A 22,003-nucleotide genomic window follows, 5' to 3' on the forward strand; every position below is an offset into this window, starting at 1 on the left:
ACGTAATCCAAAGTACCAACGTGTGTAATGCTATAGTAATAGTATAAGTTCCAGAACTAACTTTATGTGAACGTATTCCAACGTTCTTCGTTTTTAAGAGGCGTTGTACGTTATGAGTTCTGTTTCAGAATTTAAAACCTTCCTTCTTTAAAAGTGGTTGGAGTTTCAGATGAAGTGATTTCGGAAGGAATATTGATGACAAGAAATGAGGAACTATATTTTGGAGAAATAACGAAAAACATCCTTGAATTAATCGTTTTATTTTTTGATCAACGGGATCGTTTCTTATCTCGTTTGGAACAATTTATTTACTCTTATCTATTATGCCAACTAACCCTATTTGCAAAGGACAAAGGGCACATTAGCTCGAATAAACAATGTAGACATGTACATTCTTTTAAACAAAATCAAATAACCTCGATTAAGCTATATTTCAATTTTCCGAACTAACAGTAAATTTGTACTGCACCTGAGCAACAAATAACGATCAGTAGGATTTGAAACTTTGCATGGTGGAAATACGATATGGAAAGGTTTGCGGTAACACCATGTAATGATCTCTAATGAGTTGGGCTGGTTCTGAAAAGAACTGTTGGTTTCAACTCGACGTTTCGATCAGTATGCTCTGATCGTCTTCTGGAGAAAAATAATAAACAATTAGAATGTAATATTATTATTAATATGTTATTATAACCTTTGACTGTACACATAAGCGTTCCTTTCCATCAAATACAAATTGGTATTTGTTGCGTTGTTTAATAGTCTAACTATGTGTGGATAAAAAGAAATAAATTTAAGTTCATGATAAAGTTCTAAGGTGCTGCTAAAATAAACTATACTTCAATTGTTTATCGTTAAATTATTGTATTTCTAACGTCTGAAATTTTCCGAACCTTTCTTTCCTCTATATTATTCTTTGAGTAAATACATATATTTACATAATAAAACTTAAATAACAATGTACACATTTGTACATAACATTACTTTATCACGTGGATTACTTTTGTTTTCACAACATCTAAAACAATTGCACTTAATTGGCTAATAATAAACTACCGATCAAAATAATGACAAAAAGTATAAACCAAGGTATTAGTACAGTATTACATCGACAACGATTAAGGCATCCAATCGACCCTTTACGAAACCAAGACTATGACCTGGGCTCCTCCGATTTCATGAAAACATGTGCGTTCGATTCGGGCTTTACATTGGGCAAACTTTGATTAACTTCCAAAGCCAGAGCCATGATTTCGAAAAGGGCCTAATTTAAGAGATGGGTATCCCGGGAATGCACCGTTTTTGTCCACTAAGGGATCATGTAACCAACATTAATTTAAAAAAAGGACTCTTGTAAATAGCCTAATTATTCATAATTGTGCGCATCGTAACAGCCATAAAGATCATGAATATGCATGAGGCAGTGATGTAATATTCACAATTAGTCTCGTTCCTCGTTCCAGTTAGTGTTATCCACAATGAGATCCCATATAACTTCACATAATGAGAGAACGAGACAAGTCCACTGTAGCCGCGTGTATTCAACAATGAATACAACAACTTCTAATTTCCCTGGTTCAAAACTGACCCCCTACAGAATCAACACGTACCCCCTTCTGGATCAAAACTGATCCAGAAGAGCCACTGAGGGCAGGACCCACTTCTGATTTCAATGACTTAAAATTGAAAAGATCACCCCTTGTCAACAAAACATCTTAATATATTCTCCATATTATACATTGTTAACTGCAAGTGCCCCATTTCATAGATCTGCTTTGGCACAATAAGTGGCTGAGCACAACAACAACATAAGGTTTACCGGCAATTTTGTACCGGCAATTTACATTATGCATATTTGTGACTGGTATCCTGCTCATTTATGCTCGTGCTTAGTAGGAAGTTGTGACGCAATATTTTCTGCTAAGCAGCTCTATGAAATTGGGCACTGGTTTACACAAATTAGTGAGAGGGTTATAAACACTTTGTATAAAACGGATTCAATTTAAATCAAGGGATCATATTTTTGTTGTGTTAAACAAACACCGCTTCTTGATGAAATAGAAGGCGGTACCCGCAGTAGACTTTGATGATACTTATTACAGTTGCATAATTCAATATTAAATAACCTGAATATTCCTTTCGGTACAAGGCTGCAATTTGTGATAAAAGGAATGTATTGTATTAATCGTTTTTGTTCTGGATTCAACAACAACCATCCAGACAATATTGGTAAAATGATTTAGTTTTCATGACAATGCCACCTCTGTCGCAAGGTACGAAGACAAGAAAGGATGCATATCAAATCGCAAAATTCATTAATATAAGGTGTTTAACAACCGTAAAAACTGCTTCGCTGTGTCAACCCAAGGACATCAAGATATATCGAAACAAACTTCAAATTGTCATACACTAAAACCCAAAACCAAACTTCAAATTTAGTAATCGATTGAATATATTGTGACTGAAATTAAAGTAGCACTTAATTTCAAAAGCAATTTGCGATCCGGGTTAGAAGAAGAACGTGTTGCTTCATAAACGAGAAGGCCGTTTGGAGTTTGAATAAATTTTCACCAAATTCCAATCGCCGTGGTTGGTATACACTGACAGGTACTGGCTTCCATATCATGCAGTGATGCGTCTGTTAAAAGTAGTGGGAAAAACCAGCAGCGTACAAATTTCGGCAATTCACACCGTCTGGTTGAATGTATTATAGTCTATTTCCCAGGCTTTTAAGTTGTTGTTTTCCATCAGTTGAGCCGCAACTCGTTGTTGTGGCGACCCATATAAAAAGGAAGAACTAATTCAAGTAACGAGTTCAACGGCGTGAATCAAGGCTAGACGCAAGAACACCTGTTTCACCTCCGAAGGAACTCTGGATAAAAACTGTGCTACAAGTTCTGTGTTATTTACACAATTTATCTGTCCGTACCTTCTGGGATCGGGTTTCAACAGAACTATACAGCACCAGCATGTGGTTTCATGTACACAAAAGAGAATAAAGGACCCCCTCTAAAATGTTCAATGTTTGAAAGAAAAGAAACTTGGAAATGGCTTCGTTTTCAAATGTGTCCATCTCTATAGGCAGAATTGAGTTGAATAACAGTTGATAAAATGAAAGATTAAGCACCGGGTTTATCAAACCGTGAGAAGGATAAGATAATAAAAGAATGTTCTATAAGAACCGAAAACTGCGTGTATTTATCCTCGTATTATGAACGACCAGTAGGGACATCTCTGTTGCCAAAACGATTTCAAAAAGGGCGTGGCGTATAATAGGCTGAACTTTAGTGACACCAGTATTATGGATAGTAACCTCAAACTTTTTATGAGAATCGGACAGTAAATGCTGCAAATCACAATCACCAACGACAGTTCAACCATCGTTGGAAACACAGAGTTTCAACCTTTGGATTGCAACGTGCGACCTAAAAGTCAACTTTATGATCATTTATATGCCATCGATCTCCACTCGAAATCCAATGCAGGTAAACACTTTGGCACATCACAGTCTCTGCATGGGAGTCACATAGCGGTAGAACTAGATCAGGTTATTAGATCCAAAGTTTCAATTCCAACACCTGTCGCAAACACAAACCTACTTCTGCATTCCTAAATAAGTTCCCGCCTTTTTTATGATAGCCGCCTGTTTTAGTGTGGGTTCTTTTGCTATTTCCTTTTGCTGTTGTATCACGCTATCTGATCATGAATAACCATGAAAGTAGACAATGGTAGCTCGCATTACAAGACAATAGCTTATAAGTACAACCTTAGACCCACCGACTCAGGGATCGATCACAATTGTGACTTGATCACTGATACATGACCCCGCAAAATGCGGGAAGGTTGAAAGTGACATTTGATGAGTTGGTTTGGAAGGAAATACACTTCTATCACGAGTATTGTCACACACACAATGTAATTTAGCTAAAAGTTTGATTGTTCAAAAAAATGTCACCTGAGTTGTTCTTTATCTTGCAGCAAAAGCTAAATTTCCTGATTATATACATTTCCTTTGTTTTACTGTAATGAGCATGATTGTTATACGATTGAAGAAATTGCAAATTCAGCTGATTGAGAAAGAGCAATTCTTCGGCACTTAAGGTGTTGCCTAAATATAGGCCACAAATCACTCACGATCTCATAAGAGAAATCATTCTTTACAAAAATATCGATTACAAGAGTATTCATGTAAACTTTCTACATATAAAAAAAGAAGTCCATAACAATCAGACATGCGTAGAAATGACGTAAGTTGTCATGACTGCGGATGGGTGACACCAGACCGGAAGTTCTGACCAAGACCGGAAGTCCTGACCCATTGCATGCTCCTTCAATGCAGCCAAAGAGATTCCGGAAGCTTCTTCATCGGGCATGTGAGAAGAGTATTGTGCGCAAATATCATTGTTCATGATGGTCTATGAAACCATCCCGAAACTCTCAAACTGAACTGATTGTTTCCGAGTTTCCATCTCATTGGTACCGTGGTTAGGGTTGAAACTAGACGGCGCGAGATGCTTTCCAGAACGGCCGCGACGGCCGACTCAACCACTCTCGAACTCTCACATAACTAATCTTTTCACGAGTGTTTTGCCCCACGGAGCTGCTCATGAAAGTCTCACTCATTTCAATGACGTAATCCTGATGGTGATAATGATGATGATATCTTGATGTGCAATCACACACTCCAGACGCGTTCAGCAATCTCTTCGCGTTCAGCAATCTCTTCCCCTTCATCCACAGTGTCCAAGCTGGAAGAGTTAGACGTTGTACTGCCGGTCTTTGTGATCCTTTGTGGGGTCCATCCTTTGGACTTCTGAAGGAATGGAATGATGAAGGACAGAATGGCAGCGACCATAAACATTCCTCCCCCAACGTAAAATGCGATGTCGAACTGCTCGGTGTAATCATATGCAGCACCTATCAGTGGAAAATTGGAGTTAAATACTTTTACAACTTGTTGTGCTTTTATTGTTAATATTTAATATATTTCTTATAAGTTAATTTATTTACTTTTGCTAAGTTGATAGCTGGGAGCAGAAAAACATTGCCAAAACTTTTTTCGGGTAACAATAAAAGCCCGACATTGCCCGACATTATTATTAAAAACAGTCAAATCACCCCCTTGGTTCACAAAGTTCAACAAATCTTCGACGAAAAACAAGTCGGTAAAATTGGAATCCCAGCCTTGCACAATTTCATCAGATTCCATGAAAATGCTATTTTAAAAAAGTGGTTTCAGATTTAACAGTTTTATTTACAGATTAACAATCATCCAAATAAATGAAACAACACAAACAACCGGAATACATTAGCCCCCATGATTATCATTTTTTTCTTCATCTTGACATAGATCTGATTTGTAAACAATTCCAGCAGATCACCCGATATGTTGACTTTGTCACCAGTGTAATCTAGTACCTAGACTTATCTGCACTAAAAATGGGCTTAACTGAACAGTTTATCTTCCAAAAATAATACCTATTAATGAGCAAGTCGAAATACAAACACGGAGTGAACATAAAACAAGCAAACCCCCTCCGTCAAACTTCATATGTTTATAACATTTTCATTCTATAAAGGCAGTGGACACTATTGGTAATTGTCAAAGTCTAGCCTTCACAGTTGGTGTATCTCAACATATGCATAAAATAAGAAACCTGTGAAAATTTGAGCTCAATTGGTCGTCAAACTTGCGAGATAATAATGAAAGAAAAAAACACCATTGTCACACAAAGTTGTGTGCGTTTAGATGGTTGATTTCGAGACCTCAAGTTCTAAATCTGAGGTCTCGAAATCAAATTCGTGGAAAATTACTTCTTTCTCGAAAACTATGGCACTTCAGAGGGAGCCGTTTCTCACATGGTTTTATACCTTCAACCTCTCCCAATTACTCGTAACCCAGAAAGGTTTTATGCCAATAATTAGAACATGTCCAGAAGATCTAAAATGTCTACATAAAACCTCAGAAATAATGTTATGACTGTTTATCAGCTGTTCTTTATACTTTGGCCGTACTTTTGGGCAGATGTCAACATAACCAACAAGCTCACGTAGTGCTCATAGCTATGAAGATTGAAAGACAACATATTGAAGTGGGTTTACACACAAATTCATCAAAAAAACTTAAGATACACTCTGTATTCATTACCAAAAACGTTTCAGCATTGGAACAAAAATAGAAAGACAAAAAAAGGTTACGGTGATCCATTTTCAGGTCACTGACAATGGCAACGAATGATAACAATGCCATTGTTTCACAGTTTCACTAGTTACCAGACGTTCAGGGTGAAAGGGAAGCGGAAATACGTACCTGCTACCGTTGGCCCGACTGATATCCCTACGCCAGCACCAAGTAGTGTAATTGTCCATGACTCTGCAACTATATTACTACCAAACAAATCCATGCACGCCTTAAAGAGCATGCTGTTTACGATACCAGTGAAGAACCCAATAACTGTGGGAAACAAGAGGAAGATTTGAACAAATACCGTTATTATTTTGTATAATTTCCACCATACAATGACAAAGGAACGATGGTTTCGTAGAGACCTATACAGAGCTTATGAAAATAATATTATTCTCCCTGAAGTGACCATGTCAATGTTGCATTATGATCAGCGCGAACGTTATACTTTGAGTGTAGGATGTTTATCATGTCGACGATTCGTTTTTCATGGGAGTCCTTGGCCACACAATAAATAAAATGAAAGTACAGTGTATAGTATAGAACTTTGACGTTAATGTCTAAAACCAGATTTTAGACGGAAATGTCTTAAACCAGATTTTAAAAAGGTTTTCTTCCCTGCATTTTTTTTTTTACATATTCAGTCAAGTTTTTTTCCGACGAAAAATGTTCAGACAATCAAGCGAATCTTATTTAGAAAATGGCAGGTGCGCATGCGTCAAGCGAACCACCCCAGAAGAAAAATGTTCAGACAATCAAGCGAATCTTATTTAGAAAATGGCAGGTGCGCATGCGTCAAGCGAACCACCCCACCAACACTATTAGGACTGAATTGTTCCCACAACCGGGCCTTTTGTTAAAACACGGACCGGCTGACGTGTGCATGACGTGTGTAAATTGTTTCTCTTCCAAGCTTCAATTAAACAGCAAAACATGCACCCTTAGCAGGGCGCAACAGCCTCCCACTGGTCACCCATATCCGCATTAGGTTCACGTGTTTTCTCGGTTGAAGACGTGCCTCAATCGAGAAGGGGGGGGGCGCGCAATTAGGACTGGACTGGAAGGATAGTTGTCCGAGCGCAATGCACTTTTTGATCAAGGTCACTAAACTATCACAGAGGAAATGAGCGGATCTCTCGACACATTAGCAACGAATCCGATCTGAAATTACAGGCAGTTTCTTGCTCATAGCAACGTCTTAGGCCTTCTTTCATCAAGGTCATCCGAGTGAGACATAATTTTGTTTTCTGTGAACATGAATTTTGTATAATATGGTTATATAGATTGTGTTGCCAAACGGTAGCTGTTTAAAAAAAGGCTTTAAGTTGGAAACGTGCTCGAACCCGAACGAAGGGATTGTTTTGAGCCTTATTCCAGCAAGAATTTGTACCGTAATTGTCACCTTTCATTGCACAGAAGGAGTAACTAACGAGACCAAATGCTTCAATTTATTGATGACAGAGTATTTAAAAGGGGTTAAAAAGGCCTTTATTTATAAGAGGTTAACATGTGTTTATATAGTATATCAATTCAGTTTTCAATGCAATAATATAACCAACGACACACTTCATGACTTTCCAAGTTTTGTTGTTACAAATAACCCTCAATATTCACTTACCAACAGCGAAAGCATACATTCCGTTGATAGATTTGATCAAGAGCAGACAGAAGGTAGCCGCCCCCATGATAGAGCAGCTGACTGGGTAGACATAGATGCTACCCATCGGTAGGTAGTCACCGACGAAGGCTGCTATACCACGGCCTAGGAGATCTCCTATACCCATGATGGTCAAGATGAAACTACCCTTCTCCTCGGGTATACCTATCGTTGTCATGAATTTGATCTGTTAAGGGTCAAATAAGTTCATTTTATTATTTGTCAATGTTTATATAGTTGCTCTGGTCCTCGCTCTTTAGTCTGAACCACACCGTTGTCAAACGGGCACATTAAAAGTGTGCTACTTATTTTAAATTTTAAATTTTAAATCTTGTTTTTCTTTTTCTTTTTTAGTTGTTCGTGCACTAAAACCACCTACAGTGTATTGGAAAGAAGTGTTAGTGACAAATCATAAAATTGCCTCTGGAAATACAACCAGCGGAAACATACGGTCATGGTTCTCAATTTTTGTTCTCGATTCGTTAGATCACAACAACTGGTCTCCATATAGGGTCAACACTCCTCACAAAGAAAAGTGGTCGTTTTTTTAAACCAAAAGGTTACTATTTATCCTACACTACATTACTAAAGGTAATTTTTACTCAGAATAGTTATGTTTTTTTCTGCGAGCTATGCCACAACTGCATGGATATATAATTGTTAATTACTTCATGTGTTGTTTTGAAGACAAAGTTAAAACCAAAAAGAGATTTAAAACCAAATAGTAGAGAAGGAATAGTTTTGTTCTCACTTTGTTCTCAGTTGATGAGTCCAATTTCAAGTTCGTTAAGTTTTTACATGACTTTACAATATTTCATAGTTTAAGTCTGGTACCTTCTACATTGAATTATAACTTTAACTAATCATCGCCTCGAGTACACAGGGTACGCGGCGCAGCTGCCACGCAGCAAGTGGTTAGGGTATCCACAATTTCTGTTTAGAGGGACTCTAATGCAAAATTTCGACGTACGACTCGCAAATTTTGAGCCCTTCATCTCTTTAACACAAACCCAACCTGTCCCAAGAAGAACGTGCAGCCTTCGAAGTGGCGTGATATTACAGTAGCCATTAAAAATGATACTGTGACGAAACTTACAAATAAGGCCAGTAAATTCGGCGTACTCTTGTCTCCTTAAAGTCCAATACCGTAATAAGTTACGACATTCGGCCTTGCTCAGTATGGTTTCATTTTGTTTTCTTTGTCAAAACCACAATTATTTTCCTTCAAATATTAGTGAAAATCCCAGCTAGGAGTCCCCTAATGACAACCTGCAAGTCACTGTTAGGGTTGACCCCATCTTTCCCCACTGCCCTTATGGTGAACCCATGAACTTGTAGCGGCCTTCTACGACATTTTCAATGGTAATTCAAATGGAGTACGACAGGGACTGCGCAGTTTACACGTTGTTTTATAACGGAAATGTAAACTTGATTTGCCTTTTGTTAAACTTTCTCATAAATTTATAGGCCTACTGATAGATACAATTTAAAAAGGCAAAAGCAATTACCATGTTGACAAATGGAAAGATAAGAGAGAGGTTCATGGAGATATTGACCAAGAACCACAGGACGATTCCAGGCGCCTTAAAGGTCCTGGCGAACGACTTCAAGTACTGCTTCAAGGTGTGTTTCTCTTGGGCGGTTGGGGCGGGCTGGGCGGTACTTGTGGTGCTGGTCACGGACATCGAGGCTTCTCTCCGGGGTTCCTCTGCTGCCGTCACCTTGCTGGATACCTCGGTCGCCTTGCTGGTCCCGCTGCCGCCAGACACCACGGATGCTTTCCGGAGAAGCTTCTGCTGCTGTCGTTCGGCCTCCATCTTGGCGATCATGTCGGTGTATTTCTGGGGAGGCGGCCGGAAGGTCAAGGCGGAGAGAATTCCGATTACGAAGAGACCCCCGGCGCAGACCCTGAAGGCACCTCTCCATCCTATGACGTCAGAGAGGAACTCCAAACCAGGATTCAAAGTCAGAGAACCTAAGGAAACCAATTAGAAACATTTAGCAAACAAATCTCTCTCACAAGACGGGCGTGGCCCAATATCGTACACTTTCCAAGCATTTAAATCAAATGAAATATCGTACTTGGCAAGAACACGACATCAGGCAAATTTCAATATCATTTACTGCTGAACAGCACAATATGCACAAATTGCAAAAAAGACTCATGTTCATATTTTGTTTTATCGTCTTCTGTTCCCAAAACGTCACTGAAGTTTGATCATCGATTTTTAAATGTCTTACCTGAAAAAAAGAAAAAGAAAAAAGGGGCCCCACTTGGATTAAATAATTATTTCTAACTTCGTTGTTGTGTGTGATATGAAGATGAGATAAGAACTTTATTATCCTTCACTGGGAAAATATCTGGTTATGTTTTGTAAGCCTAACTTTCAAATGAGTTTTTCCCTTGCGTGCAATCTCTTTGATGGTGACAGATTACTAATGAAAGTTTAAAAACACTGAACACTCTTGGTTACTGTCAAAGACCAGTCTTCACACATGGTGCATCTCAATATACTCATAAAAAAAAAAAACCTGTGAAAATTGAGTTTAATTGGTCATCGAAGTTGCGAAATAATAATGAAAGAAAAAACACCATTGCCACACAAAGTTGTGTGCTTTCAGATGGTTGTTTTCAAGATTTCGAGACCTCAAAATCTAACTCCGAGGTCTCGAAATCAAACTCGTGGAAAACTACTTCTTTCTCGAAAGCTACGTTAATTCAGAGGGAGCCGTTTCTCACAATGTTTTATACTATCAACCTCTCCCTATTACTCGTTACCAAGTAAAGTTTTATGTTAATGAATTTTGAGTAATTACCACTATACCTTTAAATGCAACTGTTTTTATCATTTTTGCATTGTACATCTGGAAATGATTTGTCAGCATTTGAATTGCATGACAAATAATTCTTTGAACTTTGTTATTAGGTTGACGCATAAAATAACTTGTTTTTTGGTGAAGCTTGTTTATTCTACATCTCTACTTGGGTTGGTTGTATTGCTAGCTGATAAGGCAATCGAACAAATTAATTGGTAAACAATTTGTAAAACAAGATTACGGAGTGCGATGGACTATGCTTGGACAAGAGCCAAAAGCGAGTTTACATATAGTTCTGCCTTAAACTTTACACCAATGGGTCAAAACAACATGTCGAAAGGAATGTTCAGTTACACAAAAACGGTTAACTGCATTAATTGAAAGCTCATTCTATGGTCGTGGTCGGACATTAGTCTCGCGTCTAGTAATTGCTGCCTGTAAAATGGCACGTGGAATTATAGAAAGGCAAAAACGGTTAACTGTGGGAAACCCCAGTACCATAAGAGAGGAATGTCGACTGATATAATCAATGACTAATGACAAAATGTCGTGACTGAAAGGCTGTAAGGGGTACAGAGGAAATGACAAAACCTGAATTCAATCTTCCAAGAAAACAAACAGGTGTTCGTAAGAGTCCAAGTTCTATAAATGTAATTGCTGTCGAGTAATTGTAGAAATTGACCCATTATAAGTGGGCAACTTGATGATAAGCCTTCAAACAACCCGGAACTCGTTCGGTTGAGTGCTTTATTGAGCAATCGGTAAGGGTTTTTATCTGATCCTGGAATAATTTACGTTGTCCGAAGATTCGTTGTTTGCCCTTTCCTTATATCATAAATTGACGTAACTCTTGTTTTGCAGTTTTTATTTGCTTTGACTTTTTATTTATAGGTGTTTTGTGTTTCTAAAAAAAAAATAAGGAAAAAGTTCATATTATAGTTCGTGGTTTTGAAGTATTTTGTTCGTTCGATGGTTTCCCAAAACATGGCATCCAGGTTGGCTCAGTTGTTATTTCTCAGCCTTTCACCTCTTGGAGCCCGGTTTTATATTCTTAGTTTTCAGTCGATTGAGTGGGTTTCCCATATTATTAGGACTGTCCTGTCACTGTCCTGGAATTTCGTAACCACTCTCTTCATGCCCGGTCACAGTGCTATAATCTCTTTTGAGGGACACTATAGTTTCGTCACCAAAAAGACATATCCCGAAAAAAAAAAGTAAATATTTACCAACACTCCATCCAAGGGTAGCAAAACAAGTCGACCTTGCACTGTTTTTCCTCGGGAAGTACGCCCCCACCAGATTCAGAGATGTGTTATCGATAAAATTACTGCCGATCCCGAAGAGGAGACTGTAGGTGAGGAAGAGATAATGTGGATCGGGCACGAAACTGGAGAACAAGAGCCCACCGCTGCACAGGATGACGCCTACTATCGTAACGGCACGGTGGCCGAACCGCTTGAACAGACCCGTCGAAAATGGTGATGCAGCAAACATGATACCAAACGCCAAGGAACCGATCCAACCTGTTTAGAGAAAGAAAATAAAGATTGGTTCAATTGCAAAAAGGGAACAGTGGGCTAAGAAGCTTTTTGGTATTAAAGCCTAAAGGGGAGATTTTTAACTTTTAAAGAAACATCACATTTCGGAAGTTTTTTAGGGGCAATTTGACGTGAGGGTCATTCTCTCGCCCTGAAAAAGTGGTATTTTCTCCCCAAATTCCCCCCCCCTAACGTCATCGGTGTTGATGGACAACAGAGGTTTATCTTTATCCTCCAAAAGGGCTGCACAATCTGTTAATGCCAGATATCATTTATTATAAACCACATGGGAATTTACTCCAAGTAAACATAACGGTCAGCCGTTAACCAAGTAGTACTAAAGCCTCCAAAAGAGTACAAACTTGATACTCTCTCTGATTGAATATAGAAACTCAAACATTATGGCCAATGTATTTTAAATGTGACGCCATTGGATACTGATGTTGACACAATTCGCGTAGGAATCGTGGGTTCGAATCCAACCCGAACATTGTGGCTATAATAGGCCTATTTAAATTCACCCGCAGATCCGGAAAGCAAAGAGCTTATCACTTATCAGGGCATCAGGGTCACCGGTGTATACGAAAAATATATACTATCTTGTATCCCCTGCTACAATATTACTGCAGATATATATTTTTATTTTCTGTCTTCTTATAATTAATTGGTTTTTCGTTCGTCAAAATGTTTGCTCCAGGTGTTCACGAGAGGGCGAGTTGGATGGGCCGGGGGGGGGGGGGGGGGGGGGAGTCAATAAACTCTACGTCAACACACCACTGACCCTTTTCAACTTGTGCAAGCAATAAGGTGGAAGTCCAATTTTATGATGGTTTGTGTGAATGCTGCAAACTACCGTCAACAACAAGACATTGTGATTCGGCTAGTTTATAGTACAGAAAAAACATGGTACTGTACAACGAGAGGCTGTATGGGTGGTGATAAAGGGGGGTTTTAATCCCTCAATATCCCCAGTTTAACAGCGTGTCGTAATACAGACGGTCGAGCGCGATCTCAAGTTCATTGTGGCTGACTCATCGGAGTGTGGGTTGGAGTCCCGTACTTAAAACTTATGTTCTTGAGCAAGGCACTTAACTATATAAATGCCTCTCACCACCCAGTAGGCCTAGTGTATTTATTATAGCCTTTTCGTTAATGGTAGATTGAGTAGCACCGGTGGCGGCCGTTTGGTGAAACTCGCCAGAGGAGTTAAGATGGTTTAGTGAATGCTCGGAACCCCGTAATGGCCTGTTCGTATTAAATTACTTACGCATGACTTTTCACAGCAGAATTCTGCATAGACCAGCCCAAAGGTGCACTTAGATACCGAGTCGCTTTGAAAATTTCTGTTCTTTGGGTTTGTATTTTTGACTAAGTTTCAATTCCGTCAGGGCTGCCGAACATAAAATTACCCTTTGTGACGCCTCCCTGGGCAAAGCAGTTCTCGTTTTCAAAAGACAACACCTGAATTAACAAATCATAATGACATATGTTTTGCATCGCTGACCCTACAACAATAAACACACATCCCATCTCAATCCGGACAATGGCCTTGACGGGTTGGTATTGTATGCAAATAATCATCATCAATGCCGCAAACAAGCGGAACTTCACTCCTACCGTCAGACAGACGATGTCATAATAGTTTATCAGTGCATAAAAAACATCTCCAGTGAATGTATGTCAACCCTTAGGCCTATCCAGTCCGAAAACGAAACTAAATATCTCCAGAACAAAAACAGGGAGGATTTTTAAGTGTCCTGTCAACACCAAATTGCGTAAATTTATCAGCAGTGGCGTGTTTTTTTATGACTGATGAAGGAGATTGGGCAACACCAACTAAAGTCACGTGTTCACACGAGACAGCAAGAACTCGATGCACTGTGTTCACTCTGTGTTGTAGAAAGATACCAAGTATTCATTGAATGCACCTGATTTCCATTTGTCTATTGGTTTGTTTTCTTTTCTTTTCGCACTCTTTAGCCAGGGTAGAAGAACAGAAAGATAGTTCGCCATTCATTTTTCAGTTCTCTTAAAACTTGGAAGGAATGCATTTTACGAAATTATTTTGAGAAAGTTTCTTGTGGCAATTCAAGAAGAGGTTCTCGTGTGCGTGTCCATAGATCTAATGAGTTGCTTACGACATCGTATAATAACTGGCCAAAATAATACTATGTTCATAAACCACAATATGAGGACCAGTCTTTATTCTCTCCAAGTGGTCCGGCTGGCTAGTTTCCTCAGAGTCGGAAAGCATCCATATGAAATAAGAAATATTTTATGGACTAGTGAAAAAGCTGGCGACTGTCTGGTCCTGCTGGCTATAGTCACTGAACAAGTTGAAGGGCAAACCCTGAACTATAGGCATATAATAGATGTTAAATTTGCATCGGGGATAAATAATATTAACCAGCACTGTATACGCCTCTCTTAATACTTATGCACGACGTCATAAATCTTACCCAAAATGAGGCTATGGGCGCACGTTCCCCATCACTTGCAGTGGCTGCGCCCATCGCCTCGTTTTGAGTTAGCATTGTGACGTACCTCATGCATTATTAAGAGAGGCGTATATTCTCAGTACTTACCCGTGTTCTGTGAAGAAAAACAAATGTCAGGCGTATTACTCAGATGGGATTCGAACCCACGACCTTTTGCAATTCTAGAGCAGCGTCATACCAACTAGACCACCGAGATAGCCCGGTGGCTAGAGGCAGAGGTTTATAGGGGTAACAACCAAGATTAATATTCTTTATTCCCGATGCAAATTTAACATCTATTAAATCATTTGCAGTACCCGCTGCTAAAACATAGGATTCGAACTGCATAGGCCTACAATTTTGATATGCATACACTTTTCATATGCATTCACCTCAGAATTTTGCTTATGTAAAATTGTAGGGCCAGGGGGGCTGGTGCATACCAGTATAAAAATAAACACTATCAGATAAAATGAACATCTATTCTGATACTATGTTATCAACCGATTTATTATTCTACATTTTAGTCATGTCGCTGATAATGTTGATTGCAAATTAGAGCGCAAGATAATAAGAATCGTTTATTTTGAAAGGCCCTGTTATTTGGCCGACATGACCCGGACCGATTCAAAATTCACTAATCAACAAAAATGAACGGTGGGCCACAGCGATGAAGCCTTGATTCCAAAATGTTCCAGTTAAAGTGGTCGCGAACAAAAGGTTTAGATAAACAAGATGATGGGATAAATCCGTGATTTAATCCAGTTCAGGATCCCTTCTTCGGAAGAAATTTATAAGGGAAGTATTATAAGCATGGGGTTTTAAATCCACGATCTTTTGTAAAAGGGGAACCACCGTGGACGGTGGAGTGGAAAGTCATTGTGGTCCGGTAGGCCTAAGTCTGCCCATGGAGAAAGGACCTTTTCTAGGGCTCTTCCTTACAACCAACTCCGAAATGCTCACCCGCTGCCTTTGACCAGTATTTGACTCTTTCAGTTATTAACTTTAAAAGTTGATTGGAAGTGGACTCACATCACGGCTGGGACGTGGCTTATAGGGCCAACAGGGCAACACTAATCCTGCACAATAATTCAGTTGGATCTACCATGCATTTACACTCAGTAGTTTTATAGCACAAAACAAACTTAACTCTTTTCGTCTAAGACACCCGCCAAGTAAAGACGGTCATAGAAAATAATCGTTAAACCTCAAAACTAACGTTACCAGGGCCCTATTATATAATTCTGATGTCAGTCTAGTGTGCTTATCCGTAGAACAACACATAAGTCATGCACTTCAAGGCTTCGTAATATGCGTGGTATAGCATGGGCATGTGCCCTGGGAAAAAAAAACCGTTCAGTTTTGGATCAAAGAGCTAGGGTTGGATTAGTGTGCTGTTGAAGACTAACAAGTGGCAATGTAGGGTTAAACCTCAGAAATAATAGCCGAGTTTTACGACTGCATTTCCCATCATATTGAACTAATGAGGTGTGCACTGTACATGACATGGTGCAATCAATACTACTGGTAGGAAATCGTTATTTCATAATAATGATGGCTTATAAATTTGTCAAGAACTAAACGATTTCCCTTGTTAACATACCATGCTTCACTGGTGTTCGGACGTTATTTCCAAAATATTTGGTGTGTATTGTGCAATCATCATAAAAATGGAACCAAAGCGGCTATTTTGGGAAAAACACTATTCGTTGTGTAGGCCTTCCGGGCCCTTTTTTAGCAAGCACATAGATTAAAGCTGTCTTGTCATAAAAATGGGACGGTGGTGTAAAAAGAGGCTGAGATATGACAAACCACATGAGTGCACCTTTAAACATTTGAAACCCTCGATTTACCCAGTAACGAAAGTTTTGCTAAAGTTGGAGTTGCGTTGTTTTGCCTTGGGAGGGCCATTCCGTACCAACAGTCCAACACAACGAAACAAGCCCAAGTTGGAACTCAGAACGAGGGTTGAATGGTTGAATTCTACCTCCATGGTTGAACCCATGGTTATGAAACCATGGACCATGGTGAATATTTATGTCAAGTCAACCTATCTGTAAACGTAACCAACTTGATGAGTGTGTTGATTTGTCCGCTTCATCGAGCACACCGAGAGGCCTTGTCTTGTTTACATCCAGCTCGCCAGGGAAGCCTCACATACCTGCAAAAAATGATGCAATCCTTTCGCTGCCTCATAATATTACTAGCCTAGGTTCTTGCTCTAATGTCCATGTCGTCCACGCATGTTACGCGCGTGGTGGCTATATTATTCTTTTGTCGTTCAGTTTGCCTGTGATTGAATCTCGGTTTAAATCCCACAACACTACTGTCCCGTCACGGGACAATGCGTTCAAAACACACTTCAACAAAAATATAGGAAGCACGGTATATTTATTCTTGCAATAAAAAGCCCAGGAAAATAACCTTTTAGTTTCAAAAAAGAAGCCGAAAGCGAGGAGGCCATTCATGGTTTTCCTTTACTCTCTGTTTGGAGATCACTAATCTGTGAATGTAATGCTGGCCCGTTTGTGTTTAGATAACGTTGCATCATTTTCCATGTGCATGATACAACACATAATCCCTCTCAAGGTCGACATGGACGAAATGCAAGTTGTCGACCCAGACAAAGGACCTGTGGGACCCTTACATGCCCAAAACAAGGTGTAGTCAGATCCTTAATATTCATCAAAAAAATATTGTTGAAGTTATTATTCAGTTGGTGTAGAGCCGACAAAGGTCCCAGCCATTGTTAAATTTGTTTATCATTATCGTAGCCCTACAAAAATCCTGCGCAAATGTGGACATTATAAATCCGTTGTGCGAGTCAGAAGAAAATATATTTTACAACCATGCACAATTTTCAGCATGTAAAACACATTGTTCTTGTATCGGTTTCAATCGAATGTTACTTAATTTCATTTCACAACCGCACGAGGAATGGGTCGAACATCACAATCAGTAAGATTTCAGGGCTCAACTAATGGTTGTCTGTTTTCCTAACTATTCCCGTATAAATGATGGTGAATTGATTCGAACAAACTGTTTGTTATAAAAATCGTTTTAAGGGCAACCCTCACAATCACAAATTCCACTTTTCCCAAGTTCTCAGTGCCACAGATCAACCATACACTAATTGTTAAGCCAAACAAATAAATTTCCCACTCCAGTCTTCGTAAACGGCAGAGAGTTTTTTTTTTACGAGCACACGGTTTAATGACTTTTTTTATTCCATTAATACACAACTGTAATAGGTACAGCGTTCTTCAACATTTGCATGCAAACATACAGGCCAAACACGGGATAGGGGTTCGTGTAGATTTTATAAACAACAGAGATTGGCCCGACAACCTGATTTTCCATAACAAGGAGTCTCCTTTACAATTACTTAGTGCGGACAAAAGATCATGCAGAAATAGGGGCTAATAGTTTAGATTTAATTCGAGTTTGAGGATTTGAAAAGATTACACCTAAAGTGATTCATACTATTCACAACTTCATTTCTTGTCAAACTTAAGTATTGTTGTTTGGAACAACAACGTTAAGGCGCCTATTCTAACACGTCATGTGGTGAAACATGTTGTATCGTTTGAATTAGCTTCGCGTAAAACAATCATTTATTCCTGCGCCAAAGACCGCACAGGCCAGATGCTCACGAATTCTGGCTTATTTTTAACAACAAATTTCCCTTTGTTCAAAATCATTGACGGTGGAAAGAAAAAAACATCCATTTAAACTCGAGAAACATTCAACAGATTTTAATATTGGTCGTATGATACAAAATAATGAAGGTATAGATGAACAGTTGAGCTGGAAAGGGCATTGCAAAACAATTTGACGTATTGTGAAATAATGACGAGCCAGTCGCGGACGGAAACTCCATTGTGGGCACGTTGGGACAATATAAAAAGGCCTGTGGTAAGCTTATCCTAAATAAGCCACCTTTGACTAAAATCCATGAGAAAGTATTGCAGGCTACGGAGTGTTAAAATTAGATTATACTTTTAATTTGAAAGCCAAATGATGAATAACCAGTTTTCCAATGTCACAATTGGTTATATGGGGTACATATTGTACACGGCGTTCATCGTCACAGTTTTAAGACACGTTTTTTTATTGCCGGATTTGGCACAATTAATTGAAATTGAAGTATGGACGATTCAAAATTCAATTAAACAAGTGAAATATTTTCAAAATTAACTGAGTCATCGACTAGGGTCTACTTTAACTATGAATTCAACAAGTAAAATATTTTCCAAGATCTCAATTCCGAGGAAATACTTATTTGCAAGGATGTCAGAAAAGATAAAGTATCGGGGAAGCTTGCGGCACATAAACTTTTGTTTTTACTATTTGACACAAACGTTCAGATTTTAACTTGTTGGTATAGCATCTCTTTTCTATATATAAAATCAACGAAATCAATCATTGTTTGCACTGTGAAAACTAATGGTATTTTGACGAGCATTTAACATCATATTAATCATTGTTTTGTCATAATGCCCGGGGATCTAAGATAACATTCTCTGCGCTATCATTAGCCAGTTTACAAAGAAACATAACATCTGACACGTGTAAGTCACGGGGTCGTTGGACTGAGCAGGGCCATCACACTCTGGCAAAATCAATTAAAATACAATGTTTTTGACCGATTAAACCTTGAACACTAAACACTACCGATTTTTCCAGGTCAGCAATTACTAATCTATGTACAGGTATATGTACATGTATGTAAAAATTCTTCTCGGTTTGGTTAATCATACGTGAAAGCCTCTCTAAATGGTGTGAAAGCATATGGTAAAAGCAAGGTATTGTGTGAGTACATGGCATTACTATACTACAGAAATGGTCAGAGCATTGGTCAGATAAAAGTGGCTCTTTTTAGTTTATCTCTGTGATTTCAAAGAGTATCAAAATTCATCTCAAATGAGGCTGGTATCATTATCACCACTGCAACTGGAGTTGCTCTGCAATCCAAAGATTGATTTTTTGTTCCAAAAACCAAAAACAATGTGAGAAACTTTCTCTGTACACAGTTTGGGACGAAGAATCACGGCGACTGTGTCACGCAGGAAACCCTACAATGCAGACCTACAATGATCCGTCCAAATCTGCCATTGGAACTTCCCATTATTACTTGTTTGATGGGGTGAACGGGAACACCAATAGCGGATCTAATGAGGTGAACCTGGACAGCTTACGCCTGTCAAGTTTAAAGCCTTAAGGGTTTTACAGCTGTCAAGTTTTGAAAGGTGGCGAATGACGAAACGAAAAGCACAGCAGTGTATTAATGATCGGTAAATTAAGATATTGGCCTACATTATAACCCGAAAAACATTTCCACAAAAGGAACACTGTTCCGTCAAATATATTGCTTGTGCTTCATTGTATCATTGAAAACGAAAAGAACTGTAGAATAAGTTGTAAAACCACTTGACAACAAAAAAACGAAAAAAGAAATACTAACAACAACAACAACAACACCTCGTTGTTTACAGATTTTTTTGCACATACAGTTGTTTAAAAAAGAAGACAACAAAAACAAAACATGTGCAACGTTTGAAATATAAATTAACTGATTCTTCCATCGATGACATCGTCTGGACACATCATTGGTTTAAATATAATTATGAATGATGGATACATCATGGAGGTAGAAATACATTGATGTGAGGCGTACTACTGGTATTGAGTTAATTAAAATGGCGTCGACAGCATGCTGATGACGAACCGACAGGCGGAAACAATGGGATGGGAGGCCCGCCTAAAAGCGCAGTGACACTTTCTTAATTGTGAGTGATGCCTGCAACATTCTTTTTCTGTGCTGTTCGAGTTCGCTAGTTGTGGTTTGGTTTGAAAGTTGTGGTTTGAAGCGCTAATTGGTTATTTGACATACTGGGGTCATATTGCATAAGTCCATTGTCTTACCATTGACAAGCCTTACGTCAATTGTATTTTTACTGCCAGCCAAGTAACAAAAAAACAACACAAATCAATTTGCAGGGTGTGGATGGTCACCACCACATTCCACACGCGGTATCATTTTGGCCGATAACCTGTTTGTGCAAGATCTTTTTCTGGCTGGTCGTGATTCAAAAATATTGAGAAGGTTTCATTCATGCTTCACTCGTGTTTGTCTCTATTTAGTCGGAAGAAAATCTATTTGTGATCTTATAAAATTAATTAGTAAGCCATCTGGAAATTACAAACAACATCTGGTCAAATTGCATACTGATTTTTGAAGCATGGAGGGAGGGAAATTATACGTACCGACTGTGAGATCGCTAATTTCAAACTCCTTCTGCAGCTTGACAAAGATGACACCAAACGCACTGAGGATTCCCGTCACTGGTGTGATGATCAAGAAGGTGCAAAAGGTAACCAGCCATCCCCATCTGTTCTTCACCTGGAGCTGATCGGAGTTGATTGCCTCCACGATGCTAGTCCGTACTCTCTGAGGATACCTGGTCCCCATAGCCTCAACAACACTACGCCTGATACGGGAGGGGTATTCTGTGCGCAGGGCCTCCACCACACTGTTTCTCGCCCTGCGAGGAAATCGAATCGCGGACATGGTGATGCTACTTCGTCTCTAAATTCACGCTGAAATAAATAGTCAGTCAAACTATGCGTTTCTCACAAAAGCCACACTGGAAACTGTCAACTAACTTGCATTTGTGATAGCGTTCTGAAGATAAAACCACCTAACGGAGAGCTGATATCCTAACGGTCTTCACTAGCGCAACGCATTACATCTGAATGCAGACCGCAATCAGCTGTTCAGATGCAGCTGAACAACAAAGTGATTGCAACATACACAGGCAGGCTATCCCTGTCATCCCAGCTGACCTCGCCTACTTAATACTGCTGGTAGCCTGCCTACCATGTGTTTTTCCAGCGAGGTTACATTACTAGTCACCAGCGATCAAGGTAAACACTTTACGGTAGCTGTGACGTCGTGGGGTTCCCTGGCTTTGAGCATCCAATCAGCGTCGAGTGTCCTGCTGTTGGGAGGTAGATCTATTTATACATGCACCATTGTTTGCCAGATACAGTCACGGGATCGAATCGACTGCTGCCGCGGGGCGGCGCAGGACTTCGGTATCTGGCTTGGTTGCGGTTTAATTTATTGGTACCCTGTCTAAGTTCACGGAAAGGTTGCGGGGTTTTTCAGGAACCAGCTTAATAAACAAATTGTGAAATCTCTAATTGAATCATGTGACTGCTGGCTCAAAAAGAAGCTTTCTGTCCGTAAAACGATGCTATACAACAGAGTGTTTTTCACATTTCTTTGTTATGGTCGACGGAGTGCGCTTACTTGAAAAGAAAGGAC

The 22,003-nt window shown here is 39.3% G+C and overlaps 1 protein-coding gene across 1 annotated transcript; it reads right to left on the minus strand.

Moving 5' to 3' along the window:
* Positions 1 to 608: 608 nt before the first annotated feature.
* On the minus strand, positions 609 to 21,454 carry LOC117292723 (monocarboxylate transporter 5-like). The gene is made up of 6 exons (XM_033774872.1): positions 20,941 to 21,454; positions 11,885 to 12,181; positions 9,350 to 9,816; positions 7,803 to 8,028; positions 6,311 to 6,454; positions 609 to 4,917 (listed from the first exon to the last, which is right to left on the minus strand). The coding sequence occupies exons 1-6, from the start codon at positions 21,242 to 21,244 to the stop codon at positions 4,676 to 4,678; spliced, it is 1,680 nt and encodes a 559-aa protein (XP_033630763.1). The 5' UTR covers positions 21,245 to 21,454; the 3' UTR covers positions 609 to 4,675.
* Between the last annotated feature and the right edge of the window lie 549 nt (positions 21,455 to 22,003).

This window comes from Asterias rubens, chromosome 1, assembly GCF_902459465.1.
Source record: "Asterias rubens chromosome 1, eAstRub1.3, whole genome shotgun sequence".
Classification (NCBI taxonomy): Eukaryota; Metazoa; Echinodermata; class Asteroidea; order Forcipulatida; family Asteriidae; genus Asterias; species Asterias rubens.